The 14,007-nt window shown below is 50.4% G+C and overlaps 1 protein-coding gene across 1 annotated transcript in view; it reads left to right on the top strand.

Annotated features, from left to right (window-relative positions):
• Positions 1-14,007, top strand: part of Spata13 (spermatogenesis associated 13) — a 71,918-nt gene that overhangs the window by 44,405 nt on the left and 13,506 nt on the right. The window contains exons 4-6 of the mRNA XM_032917697.1: positions 10,916-11,052; positions 12,779-12,958; positions 13,291-13,476. Coding sequence (XP_032773588.1) covers positions 10,916-11,052; positions 12,779-12,958; positions 13,291-13,476 — 503 coding nt within the window. The remainder of the gene's footprint in view (positions 1-10,915; positions 11,053-12,778; positions 12,959-13,290; positions 13,477-14,007) is intronic.

Genomic DNA, 14,007 nt, shown 5'->3' with positions numbered 1-14,007 from the left:
TGGCAGAGTAAAGCCAGGAGAGAGGGACAGGGAGATAAAGGGATGATGTCTTCCTGCAGCCCCCTTCACCTTGGGTTGCCTGTCAAGAGGAATGCTCTCCCCATGTTACTGGAGATGTGTGGGACTCTGGAGTCTTTCATAAAGGCTCGTCCTTTGGGGAATGAATGGATGGGTACTCAGCTTCTGTGACCAGCCTAGCTTCTCTGCTGAACCACTATGGAGGGGCCAATCTCCAGCCAGTCTGCTTTACTTCCCAATTCTGGGACTTCACTCAAGCCGTGAGCTTCCAAGAACTGTCTCGGAGTCTTGGCATACTGTGCACGAGCACAGGTAAAATCATGGCAAGTGGTGGGATGTCTTGTAATAATAATTATCCAAAAGAACTGAAGCTCCTGTTGGTGGGTTTCTGCCCAGGGCACCCCGAGAGGGCAGGAAAGAGGAATGAACCCCAGGGTCAGCTGCTGGATGCTTCTCCCAATCGGGAACAGTAGATGTGACCCCCATTTTTTAATTTCCAGGGTTTTTTTCTTCTTTTAAGTGGGATCTCTTAGTCCAGTCAGTCTGGTCCCGAACTCAAGAACCTCCTGTCTAACACTCTTGAGGGTTGAGCATATAGGCACGGGACACCACCAGAACTAGTTGACACCAGCCGGCAGTGAGATTGTAGTTGCTGCTGCTTCTCCTGGATAAATGATGATAATCCTGGACACTTGTTAGTGTTGAATACCATGCGGGATACACGTGAGCAACCCGGCTTCCCTGAGAGAGTCCTCCAGCCAGCAGGAGGGCTGGTAGAGGGATGTAGCCCTCAGGTGTCAGGCAGCAAGGATGGATGTGGACAGCCGCCATCAAAACCAGGGCCCGACAGTGGTGGGACTGAGGAGACTACAGACACTCCAGGACATGCCATAGGTGAAGCTGGGGCTCGTCACAGGGCATAGAGAGGCCAAGTTTCTCCTGGCTGCCACCCAGGCTTCCCATCCCAACTCATCCTGTCTAGTCAGTTTACAGATGAGCACAGTGATCCAGAGTGTGGATGGCGGAACTCCAGGCAAGCTGACTACACTGAGGGGTGGCTTTGATGAAATGGAAAGACTTACCAAGCCATCTGTAGGAAAGTGAACCCACTTCTAGAAGGTTGGATGACTAGGCTGGGTTGATGTGCCTTCCTCCTGTTGGCTCTGGACAGTCTGACACACGTCGAGTGGCTGTGAGAGCTGCATGTGGAGAATTGTTTTGTTTGTTTGTTTTTTTTTTTTTTTTAAGATCTTAAGATGTTATAAAGGATAACCAACAAGGGCGACTATTTCTGGGCTCTGTTTGAGCCTTATTGTTGGTTTGTATGCTCCACAGATGCAAAGATAACTCTTTTGAAGAATGGACTTCAAGGCAGCAGGACATGATAGTTAGAGTTTATATTGACTGTGAAAGACGCCCCATGCTTTATTTAATTCAGTCTGCAGCACGCAGTGGCTCACAAATGAGTCCCTGTCCTTAAGGTCTGTGGGACATAGTCATGGACATAACTAGCCGAAATAGAATAACAGTAATACGGCTTAGGATAATAAGTGTACACGAGGCAGGTATTTTGAAAGAGGTTAAGCCCGTGCCCGGGTCAGAGATGGTTATTGTAGGGCATTGAAGCACAGATAAGAGACAGAAAGTTAGGAAACCCTCTACTAGAAAGAGACAATTGACCTTTAAGAATGATTCAGAACTCTGAGCTCTTGGTGACCGGGAGCGTTCCTCGGCACCAGTGTTTCCACTGCTGTACAAGCTGTGGTGTGGTCTGGCGTGGCGTGCTGGGCCGGGCCACAGACACACATCGTCGAACAGGTCCATGGGTGTGCTGCCATGGGAGGTTAACTTGAAGGCCCACTGCCTCAGTTTTTGTCTGACCCCGAAGCCATCTGAGAGGCTTTTGGAAAGAGCTCTCTCTCAGTCCTGGCTCAATATCACCAGAGAATAAGGTGGGATTTTCTAAGCCTTCTCCATTGTGGCAGGGAGCCATGCCCTTGGGTGTGGGGGAGCCCCTGAAGAAGAGTGAATAAGGTATGGCTGTAGCTGGGTGGGCATTGCTGGTTCCCTCTGTGGGCAAGGAGGTGGCCTGAGGGTGGCTCTCTGGGCTGAGGGGCTCGGCCCACCATCAGCTGTAACCACAGCTGCCGGCCTGTGAGGCCATTTCCGCTTTTGAAGAGGGGGAAACTGGAATAGCTTATCTCAGCCTGGAGGAAGTGTAGTGAGCGGCAGGCAGGAGGTTTTCTGAAATGTATGTTTTTAACAGACTACTCTAAGCACGGGAATTTCCCCCAAACAAAGCGTTGGGGAAATCCCCACCCTGCTGCCAGGCTGGGAAAGGGCACTGCATTAGCAAGTCTGTGGGTGACAGCCCATCCCTTCCCAGCTGCTGCGCCACCTCCAGACCCAGCCCTGAACACTAGCTGAAAGGCTTGGGGCCTTCTCACCTTGCTTCACATCCGCCTCAGACAGTGCGGGTCAGGGGTGTTTTTCTCAGTTACACAAGAGAAAGCCAAAGGCCCAGAGTTCATGGCTTTCCCAAGGTGGCCTCCCTGGGACTCAGATCAAGCTCTTGGGACTCCGCAGTTCAGTGCCTTAAAAAAGCCCTGTCAGTTTGCAACAATAAGCCAGCAAGAAAGAGACTTGTTTGTTTGGAGAAGAAAGCCACATCATGCGTGGGGGTGGGGGCAGTGGGGGTGGGGAGGGGACACAGCAGTTGTTTTCCAGAGACTAGCCAGGAAGGGGGTACAAAGCTTGCCTCCAGTGCTGATGCTGTGTGAGGTCATTTCTTTAGAGTCAGTCTCCCTGAGATCGGAGAGCATGGCCTGCTGATTTCACAAGGAATGGAGCTGCCATTCATTGTGTTTCTGATTGTGTTCCTAACAGTCCTGTTCACCAGTGGCCACAGGAGCCTAGGCCTTGGCCCATTCCCTAGGTAGCACATAGCCCTCTGCACCCCATCCTGGGGTCCTATCTGACTGGAGTTTCTCAGATGTCCGATAGAGGGTTTTTCCCTTATCCAACAAGGTAACAAACTTGGACGTCAGGAGGTGGCTTTCAGAACAAACTTCTAGAGGCCATTGTGAAAGGGACAGGGCCATTGAACACGCAGACAGTGCCCCAGAGAAACAGCCTGCCTAAGGGTGGGCGCTTACCATGGTGGTCCAACCAGAGTGAGCTGAACCCACTGTGTCCTGTTTCTGAAGCTGGTAGGCTCTTGAAAAGTGTTCTTCCAGCATTTTCTCTAGCCTGACGTATGTGCTGACCTCAGTACACAGATCTGATAGAAGATGAGGTATGGATTCTCTTAGCATACTCAAGGCTCTGAGTTCAATCCCCAGCTGTTCAAATATCGAAAAAAGAAGATAAGGGGAAGTCCTTCCCTAATTTGGCTAAAGCTTCAGTTAGCAAGTACTTAGAAATATAACTTGTCTGCTCTTGTGGTGGGTGAGACCTAAGGGTTTGGCATCTTAAAGTGACTGGTTTTGAGCAGCCTTCTCTCCATGTGTACGGGATTATTTTGCTGAGAGAGGGAGAATTAATTTTCCCCAGGGATGAGCTCTGAAACGATTACACAGTACCAAGCTGCCTGCCCTGTGATCAGTACACAGGAGTAATACTAAACATAATCAGGAGGTTGTATTTATACATTTATTCATATGTGTGTGTGTGTGTGTGTGTGTGTGTGTGAGAGAGAGAGAGAGAGAGAGAGAGAGAGAGAGAGAGAGAGAGACCAAATTAAAGAAGACCATGAGTTTGAGAGGGATCTGGGAAGGATTAGAGGGTGTGGGAAGTAATGTTAACTCTGTCTTTAACAAAAAAGAATGTCACAAGGAGAAAAAGTATCTTTTTCCATACTTGTAACAAAATCTTATAGCAGAATGAGCAACATCACCTCTATCATGATTGAGTTCAGAACCCAAAGAACTGAAAGCAGGACTTCCAAGGCATGGTGAGCACACTCGTGCAGATGGCCGAGGGGTAGGAGCGCCTGGTAGGCTCAGCACATGGGGCAGACATGCGGAACAGAGAGGGCAGCACACACAGCCACGATACAGAGGGAACTGTGACTTGGGCAGCACGGAAGGACCATGAGTGTACTGTGCTGAGTGAAACGCTCACAGCAAGGCTGACACTACACGGACACAAACCGTCTGAAATGCTTACAGAAACAGGAAATAGAGCTGTGGTTGGCAAGGAGTAGGCAGGGGAGAGAGGAGGAAAGGAAGTTAGTGTTTGTACAGGGTTTTGGTTTTGCAAGATGAGAGTGCTGGATGTCCAAGCACAGCTGTGGAGCATGCCCTAACACTACTCAACTGTGCTTTAAAGAGGGCTAAGCTGCGGTTTTAAAAAATTAGACTAAAAAGAAAAATTACATGTTTAGCTGCTTGTGGAGATATAGGCACATAATCCCAGCATTGGAGAGAAGCGGGGAGATAGAAGAGGGGAGCCTGGGCTACATAGTGAGACTGTCTCAAAACGACTAGCCAAAACAACCAGTTCTCCTGGCTGTGTGGAATTACATTTTGAGAAGTTACATTATCAGTTCTTTATTACTCAAAATCACTGTGGCTTAATAAGTCGGCTTTACTGACTCCCATGGATAGCAGAGGTATTTAGAGCCTTCGGCAGCTTGTAGAAGTGACTTCAGAGTACCGGGCCTCAGGGAAGAGGTCCCCCCCCCAGAGGCAGGTGTGGGCTTTGGCATCCATCAGGTACACACCAGGGCGTTCAGCTGCTCTTTCCCCATTAGCAGTGTTGAGCTCAGATGAAAATCGTTTACTGCAAGTGTCTGGCACCAGTCAGACCACTGGAGCAGAATGAAGTCAGTCCAAGGAGGCCTTGGAAGCTGCAGGGAGCTTTTCGTAAAACCACCAGACCAGGATTCTGAATTTCTGTGCAAGCAGCCCAGGGCACAGGTGGGGAGTGAGCTGCAAGGGGTGAAGACCTACTGTGGAATTTTCTAGCCATAATCTGAGGTGGGTGCTGGGGTTCGAGTCAAGGAGACCTGGTGTCCATCCTGGCCTGGCCTGGCCTGGCACAGACTTACTCGGTTATGTAACTTCTTGGAACCTCTCTTCCCTGCTGGCAGCTTGCATCCTCCATGGACAGCACTGGGTGTCTTCTCTGAAGCAGGTGTTTACATGGGGCACTGAGCATACAGAGACGAAGCATCCATCTCTCGCCCCTGGGACAGGCAACTCTGGGGGTCCTTAGGTTTAGGGGGAACTTTAAATCATAGACATCTTTAAGGTCCCAGAAGGCAAACAATGAAGACAAACTTAGGAGGCCATTCGGCCTCGCTAGGAGGAGCAAAGCTTAAAGCGTCAGAAGTCTAGCAGTTACTGCCACCCCAGAGCAGTGTGGAAGCATTGAAGCTTTGTTCTCAGCCCACGTTACTGTCTCGCACACAGATCGTCTGTCTCATTACCTGTAACTGGCATCACAGAGATGGCCAGGGCTGCCCTGGAATGGGAAAGGGAAGAACATTCCATCGAAGTCCCACCACACAGCGCCCAGTAAAAGAATATTCTGCACTTCTATGTGTTTTCTTAAAAGTCATTTTATTTGTTGTTTATGTGTGCATACCTGGAGGTCAGGGGACAGCTGCTGAGAGTCAGTTCTCTGTTTCCACCACGTGAATCCTGGGGATAGAACCCAAGCCCTCGGGCCTGGCGTTGGGCGTCTTTACCACTGAGCCATCTTGCCAGCCCCCAGTTTCATTTTAGGATGCATTTAGTTATTTATGCTGATTGGTTGAGACAGGCTCTCCACACTTAGCCCTCGTGTGATTGGCTTTGAACTTACAGCAATCCTCCTGCCTCTGCCTGAAGATGTGGCTTTTAAATGGAGTGGTTAAGAAGCATGAGTCTTGTCTGAGGAAGGCTGTCATGTAGGAGTATCAGGATGCCATCAGAACCAGGACGACATGGTTGTGTAGAGGACCTCGGGGCTTTGGCTCCCCGAGGCTGACGAGCAGTGGTGCAGTTGGTAGTGAGTGGGATGAGGCAGGAGGACCAACAAGGGGTAGCTGAGTGGGCCTGTTAGGGGGCCCGGGCTAAAGTGTTGAGAGATAGGTGGAAATTGACTGGGTTCTTGTCCTCTTTGGAAGGGAAGGTAGAGTCCAGGTAGGCCATGGGACGCGGAGAGGAAGAATGACCTTTGAATGTATGAAACATGAAAACCTATTTCCATTACAGTTGTCAGGGCTGAACCTGAAAGGGGTCAGGCGTCTTTGCCCAGGGTTCTTTAGCCAGAAAGTGAAGCCAGCACGGTAGCCTGCGGAGTATTGATGTAGACGCATATGTGTCTTGCAGCTTGCACTTGGTACCCATGTAGTGATAGGAAGGTTGGTATGGTCCTCGGTACAAATTTTGTCTTCTTGTCTTTATGTGAGCCATTCTTCCCTACGGGCTGCACATCTGCCTCTAGCCACACCCACCCCAGTTAGCTAGTGGGGAGCTGAGTGCCCCTGGGCCAGTGGAAGCCACCTTGCTTCTGGGGTGCTCGGCAAGAACTCACCATGGTGTTGAGCCTGTCCCATGACCCACCTCATTCTTGTAAGCATTTACAGCAGCAGCTCAGGTCACTAATCATTCGTCCTTGTCACTCTGCAAGCCCATCCCCTGTGAAGTATGGCACCTTCCCAGTGAATTCTTTATATTCCCACTCCTGTAAATTATGGATTGAAGATGATAGCTCCTGGCTTTAAAATAAAAAACAAACTGATTTTCCCAGCAATGGGCAGATCAGGTGGCAGAGTCCTCACTGGGCCAACATTGTTCAGTGGTTCTTTGTGGGTAAAGTGTCATTTTCAGGGTTTTGCTCTGAGAGGCCCCTGTGCTTTTCTTTTCTTTTCTTTTCTTTTCTTTTCTTTTCTTCTCTCTTTAAATCTGTCTCAGCCGTAGCTGAAATGTGATAAGGAGAAATGCCAGTGGTGTTGGGCAGTGCCAGGTCACTGCTGGCTGACATCCAAAGATTCCTGCAGCTCTGAGCCCCAGCCAGCTTCAGGGTTTGTCTAGTCTGCTCACCCGCAGTCACTGACACCTTTAAGCTGTAAACCCAGGCAGGACACCAGGCCTCACTCAGCCTGCTGTTTCCATTATAGACCTCTACTCCCCTTCCTACTCCCTCCCCCAGTTCACAAAGGCTTTTATCTTTAGTGCTCTCCCTGGTGCCGGAGACAGCTGACTCGTGCATACAGAAAAATGTACTCTTATTTCCTGGACTTCCTTCATCAACATCCCATACACATACCCCGGGAATGTGTAATAGACCATTTACGTAATAAGTAGCCTTCAGTTCTGCACCTGCAAGGCCTGTGGCCACAGAAGGGGAATGGAAGGTACGATTTAAAGGACCACACTGTACCATGATTCTCAGACTGCTGAGGTCTGGCTTCCTTAAGACCTTACATCTCTGAAAAGAGGGGGAAGCTTGTAGGTGCTAAGGACTCATATCACACATGTACACGCAGATGGCTACCCCTGGCTACCTGGCTACCCTTTCCCTAGAGAGTCAGAAGGATACCAGATTCAGGACAGCGTAGGAGCTCCTGAGCGTGTTCCTATGCATCTTGGCTTTGGCTTCAAGTTCAGGAACGGCTTGATTCAGTCCATGAGGCACTTCCAAGGCAGCTCACTACGCTGTAGCCAGAGCTTACCTGACTGCACTCAGGGGTGGGAGCTGAGGCTTGGAGTGGGAGAAGAGACTGAACACTGCAGGCAGCCAGCAGCCACTATAGCCAGAGCTAAGTTTCATCACATGAGCTTGTCCAAAGTTCATGGACTCGGTTTCCAGAGCCTTTACAACACCAGTGTATAGCTGGGCGTGGGTGTGGATCCTCAAGACTGACAGGAGAGCTCTGAAAGAGAGGTCATTACAGCACCCTCGTGAGGCTTGTGGGTGGCAGGGAACCCCAGCCTCCGGGAGTGAGACAAGAAAACAAGGGCTTATGGGTGTACCCAGCCAGGTCACATGCTGCTGGAAGAAACTAAGTGGAGCTTAGGCTCTTGGGAGCTTAGGCAGCCCAGGGTAGGTGGCTACAGCAGAGGGGCCTCCTTGCCACCAACCTGCTTCTTCCTATGGTGATGCCTTTTACCAGTCCTTCCAGAACCGTGTTGAGTGAGCTCATCTTTCCTTGTTCCCAGCCTGAGGGTGACGTCCATCACGCATGGACTCCCGTTCTGCTCACCTTTCCAGGGTGGTACCTTGTTGTCTGCTCCCTGCAGCAGCCTGGTCTCCGCAGCCCACCACTTCCCTTCCTGTTGTAGCGGAGTCACTCAGTCCTGCCCCGTCACGTTCTGCACCAGTTACTTTCTGAAACCTACAGTGTAAGGGGACCCTGGACTACAAGCTCATTACACCCTGACCTTGAAACTCAGAAAGAAGCCAACTGGTATCACATTCCTGTGACCCAGCCCTTGGCTGTGGCACGGGGATATGAACTCTAGATCAGCCTGGGCTGTGTAGTGAGACCAGTCATAAAAATCACACACAGAAGAGCAGGCGTGGCTTGCTGTAGCCCTGGGAGTCTCCTGCCTCCATCTTCCCATCCTCACCTTTCACCCCATGCCCAGAAGACCCCTGGCCACAAGAAATAGTCATAGATACGTGAAACCCCAGACCAAACCTGACATATACTATGCGTTTCCTACTTGTACATAACTCTGATAATGTTGAATTTGTAAACTACTCACAAGGTTCAGATGAACAACAATAATAAAATATAACAATAATAATAAAGACATACTGTAGGCTTCCAGGCTATAAAGCTCTGGGTCTATCTGTAGCACCTTAAATATAAGCCAGCAGGCAGACATAGGGGTTGTTTATTTCTGGAAATTTCCATTTAATTTTTTTTTTCAACCACGCTTGTAAGTAATGGAAACCTTTGGAATTAAAGCTTTGCTTTAAAGGGGTCTTTGGTCATGGAGTCACATGTGATGTATGCTTCAGATTTTGCTACCATTTACTCTTGGTCCAGTGCTATCTCGGTGTCATGGCCTGACAGGAGAGGTGGTTAGCCCCCCTCCCCCCCTCCTCCCCCTCCCCCTCCCCCTCCCCTAAGAGCCCTTCTCAGCAATATCATCCTCTCTAAAGCCTCTGTACTACCTTTGTGAGCCAGTGTCTGGCTCACGTGTTAGACACTGAGCCCCCTTGCTCTCCTCAGAGCTCCAGCTCACCAGCTGCTGGTCTTGGCTCCTGGAGGCAGACGAGCATCCCCCCATGTTCCCCAGCCCTCAGGGGACCTCCTGCTGGAGAACATGGTGATAGAGATGTCCCTGCTCCTGTAGGGAAGGAGCTAAGTCAGTATGTCTCAAGCACTCAGCAGTGGTGAGAGGAGTCCATTGTTCTAAGAACATCTGTGTGCTGTGGTGCTCCAAACACACCTACCCCCACCCTTTCTACTAATTACTTTTTTAAAGTGTTCCAGTTCCCTTCCTTTTCCTCCCTCCAAGCTCTCTCACATACCTTTCCTCTCTTTCAGAGTATGACTTTTTCACTAGTTGTTACACACACACACACACACACACACACAACACACACACACACACACACATATTCCTAAATACACAAGTGCAACCTGTTCAGTCTGTACATGGTACTGTATGTACGTTCTCAGGTCTGACCGTTTGCTAGTGGATAATCCCGCTCCTAGCATTCCTCGGTTGCCTTTCATTCTCCGTGTGCAGCTCACGGGTTTCCCCTCCCACCCACGTTCACTTATCCATTGCTCTTGTCCTTTCCGGCTCGCGTTTGGGACTCCATGTCAGCTTTGCTTAGTGCTAGGAGTCACAGCCTCACAGCAAACTCCCAGATCCTCCGGCTCTTACAGCCCTCCTGACCCCTCTTCCGGAATGTTCTCTGAGCCTTAGGTGTGGGAGTGTGTTATAGACGGGGACACTAAGAACTCTGTGTTTCTATTGGTTGTGGTTCCTGCAGTGGATCTATGTGAAGAGACGGTCCCTTGATGAGGGGCAAGGGCTGCATTACCCGTGGGTGTCAGGCCAGTATTTATGACCTAGTTAGGATTGTGCCGGTTTAGTAAAGTGGAGGCTTTAGGTTCTCTGAAACCCATGACCTCGCTAGCCCTGGTTAAGCCCTCATCTTTGAAACTCCTTTCTGTTTGGTAGAGATGCCCACAATTTCCTGTTGTGATGCTGGGCACCATTCCTTGTGGATGGATGGACTGAGAGGAGGGGTGGCCCATTCTGACCACGTGGAGACCTCCTGACCTCAGCTGTACTGTTGTTCCCTCACAGGCTGCAGAGGAATGTTTCAGAAGCTCCAACTCTCCAATTCCTCAAGAATAACGCATTGCCTGAAAACATTATCCCATTCCCTTTCCTTAACAGAGTCCTATTTAGTATCTTAGGTTGGCCTCTAAGCCATGGTGATCCTCCTGCCTCAGCTCAGGTCAGGAATTGGAGCTACAAACCCCCATACTTGGCTGTTCTCCGTGTTCCTCATATCCACACTGGAGAGGATTTCCTTCTAAATCATAAATAATTCCCTCTCCTTTGACTCACAAAATGGCACCATAGGCAATATCTGAGATGCCCTACTTCAAAGGTGCTGGGACACTGGAGCCCAGCTGCCGTTGGCACCAGCTGCCACCTCAGAGTTAGAGTGTCCGTGGAGATTTCCTAACCCTTTCCTTGAGGAGTAGAAGTTGTTGTTGTTGTTGTTGTTGTTGTTGTTGTTGTTGTTGTTGTTGTTGTTAGCTGAGTCCTGTTCTGTAACCATGGCTGGTCTGGAACTCGTTGTGTAACCCGTGTTGGTCTCAGATTTGCTGCAACGCCCCTCCCTCTGCCTCCTGAGTGCTGAGATCACGGATGTGAGCCACCATGCCCGTGTCTTTTTAAACATGCTTCCTCTGGCTTCTTCCCTGCAGTCTCTTCAGATGGAGGTGCGGAGTCTTCGGCCTTAGTGGATGATAATGGTAGTGAGGAAGACTTCAGCTATGAGGAGCTCTGCCAGGCCAACCCTCGATACCTCCAGCCGGGCGGGGAACAGCTGGCCATCAATGAGGTACTGGAATCCCACATGTACCAGATCCTCAGCTCTCAAGGCTGTGGCTGTCTACTGAGTGTTTACCTAGCATATCCTGGAGCCTAGACTCTGCTAGCTGCTGTCAGCACTGAGTCTCTGTCATCGTCCAGGGATATGTCTGTAACTGAGCTTCCCGTAAGCACTTAGCTAAGCAGGTACCGGTCTTCAGGGCTGGCTTTTCAGCTGTTTAAATGTGTTCACTCAGTGGTAGTACCAACGCTGCAGAGGCAGAGGCAGGGAGAAGTCTGAGTTCAAGGCTAACCTGGTCTGCAGAGTAAATTCCAGCATAGCCAGGATTACATAGAGAAACCTGTCTCCAAAACCAAGAAAACCAAAAGCAACAACAACAGAAGTGTTCATCGTTACAGGTGATCCTCACAGCTCTTCCCTGAGGTAAATGAAAATACTGGCCTGAATTTTAAAGTACCCTTCGGTGTTTGTTAAATGAAGTCACACTGGGCCTGGTATATGCATGTGATGCTATCCACTCTGAAAGCTAAGGCAGGAAGCTCGAGAGTTCAAGTCCTCCCTGGGCAGCTTATCTATCTTAAATAAGGGTCGGGTAGTTCAGTCACAGAGTTCACCAGGCTCTGGGTTCTATCCCCGACATCTCAGGGGGTCAGGGGGAAGCGAAATGATTTGTTAGCAAATGGCAGGTGAACTAACCCTGTTCCTTATTCCCAGTCATGTTTTGGGTTGGTTTGTTTCTACTACACTGCGTTAGCACTCCAACTCCCTTTTGGTGTCTTTCTCCCCCTGCACTCCCCATCAGACAGGGTTTCTCTGTGTAGCTGTCCTGGAGCTCTCTGTAGATCAGGCTGCCCTCAGATTCATAGAGATTTACCTGCCTCTGCCTCCCAAGCTCTGGGACTAAGGGCGGGCACCACCGTGCCTCGCTCTGCATTATCCCCTTTTGTTTGGAACGTTCTGGAAGACTTCACGTCTTGACACTATGGAGTGGAACATTTGGAGCATGCCCTCACCAAGGTGTCCACTTACCACTGTGCAGCTCTGACATCCAGTGTGGTGGCTCAGAAGACATTTGTAAAGCAACGATTCCACATACTGAGTTTGTTGGGTGACTAGTCTCCAGCTTCCTTCCCTGCTCCAGATTTCTGACTTTTCCACAGCATGAAGCTAGCTAGATGCCCGTGTAGGTTTGGATCGTTTTTGGATTAGTGGTGTGGAATGACCGTTCTGTTCTCCTTCCTGTTCAGTACTATGCTCAGGTGATACTCGGTGCCTCATCATATGGGGTGTCCTGGGCTCCGCTGAGTAAGCAGTTCACAGTGACTAGGTGTAGTGAATGCATGCTGGGTTTATGATGGTTTTGACTTCGATGACTTAGCATGATGTGACTCCACTGTGAGCCAAGGGGGTCCTGCATAGCCCAGACTAGCCTTGAACTTGTGAGCCCCCTCAAATTCCTCCCACATGGCAGGATGACAGATGTGTTATCACATCCAACATGTGTACACACCTTTTAAAAGTTGACCCGAGTGGCCCTTTAAGAGCAGGTCACAGACACCTACCTAATACTGTTTCCCTCCATTGGTTTCATACAACCAGTTTCCCTGGAGAGCATGGAGTTTTGCAGACGGAGTAGAATGCCTCAGCCACCCTTGGCAAGCATACCGAGCCTGCGGCTCCTCTCCGTCTGCCCACTTTACTAGATGCTAAGCACGTTCTCCTGTCTCCATTGCAGCTCATCAGCGATGGCAGCGTGGTCTGTGCAGAAGCACTGTGGGACCATGTGACCATGGATGACCAGGAACTAGGCTTCAAGGCCGGAGATGTCATCCAGGTCCTGGAAGCCTCCAACAAGGACTGGTGGTGGGGCCGGAATGAAGACAAAGAGGCCTGGTTCCCTGCCAGCTTTGTTAGGGTAAGCGTGGCCCTCTGAGCTGTCCTGGGGTGTTCATGGGCAGGGGATTGCCGTAGAGTTCCAACAGATTCAGTCTTCACCCAGGCCCAGCTCTTCTGTCACTGTGTTTGATACCACACGGAAGCCAGAGCTGAGGGAAATAGGGCTGATTGGAGTTGAAACCTTAATAATACCTTAGAGCTACTTGGGATTGCTTCTGCCCACGAACACTCATCGAGGGCACTGTGACTCGTGAACTCAGCACAGAGATCAGAGACCAGGGAAGTCTCTGCCTTGGTCCTGCTACCACTTCCTCTCCCCTAAGCCACCTGCCTCCTGTGTGTGGCCTGCAGCTTCGAGTCAACCAGGAGGAGCTGCCCGAGCCCTGCAGCAGCTCCCAGGGGGAGGAACAGGACGAGGACGCCAGCAAAGCCCGCCACAAGCACCCCGAGAGCCAGCAGCAGATGCGGACCAACGTCATCCAGGAGATCATGAACACCGAGCGAGTGTACATCAAGCACCTCAAGGACATCTGCGAGGTCAGTGTCAGTCAGGTTGCCACCTCCTCCGACCAAGTGCGTCTCATTAGATTCTCAGGTGTGGCACTGGGTTGCTGCCACACGGGTGAAAATGTGGTCCTACTTGGCGATGCCGCCATGGTCTTTTCGGTGATAATCGGTATCCGGAGTCAGGGGGAGACGGTGTGTGACTGTGTAGCAACTGCTGGGATTATGGACGCTGACTTCCATGTCCAGCTTTTTATTCAGTGGGCTTACCTGGTTTTGGAGAACTGACCATTAGTCTACTGATGGGAGGCTGGAAGGCTGCCCTCCTGAGCTGGCTGTCATTTTGTGGATCCTGTGGGCTGCATAGCTCTGGATGCTGATGTCAGCGCTGCTCCTTCAGCTGTGAGCACTCAGTGCTAGTGACACGCTTACGTCAGGACACTCAGTGCTAGTGACAAGCTTACGTCAGGACACTCAGTGCTAGTGACAAGCTTACGTCAGGACACTCAGTGCTAGTGACAAGCTTACGTCAGGACACTCAGAGCTAGTGACAAGCTTACGTCA

Source organism: Rattus rattus, chromosome 12, assembly GCF_011064425.1.
Source record: "Rattus rattus isolate New Zealand chromosome 12, Rrattus_CSIRO_v1, whole genome shotgun sequence".
NCBI classification, from domain to species: domain Eukaryota; kingdom Metazoa; phylum Chordata; class Mammalia; order Rodentia; family Muridae; genus Rattus; species Rattus rattus.
Note: the sequence above shows the minus strand (reverse complement) of the source record. Positions and strands in the feature narration are given on the sequence as shown.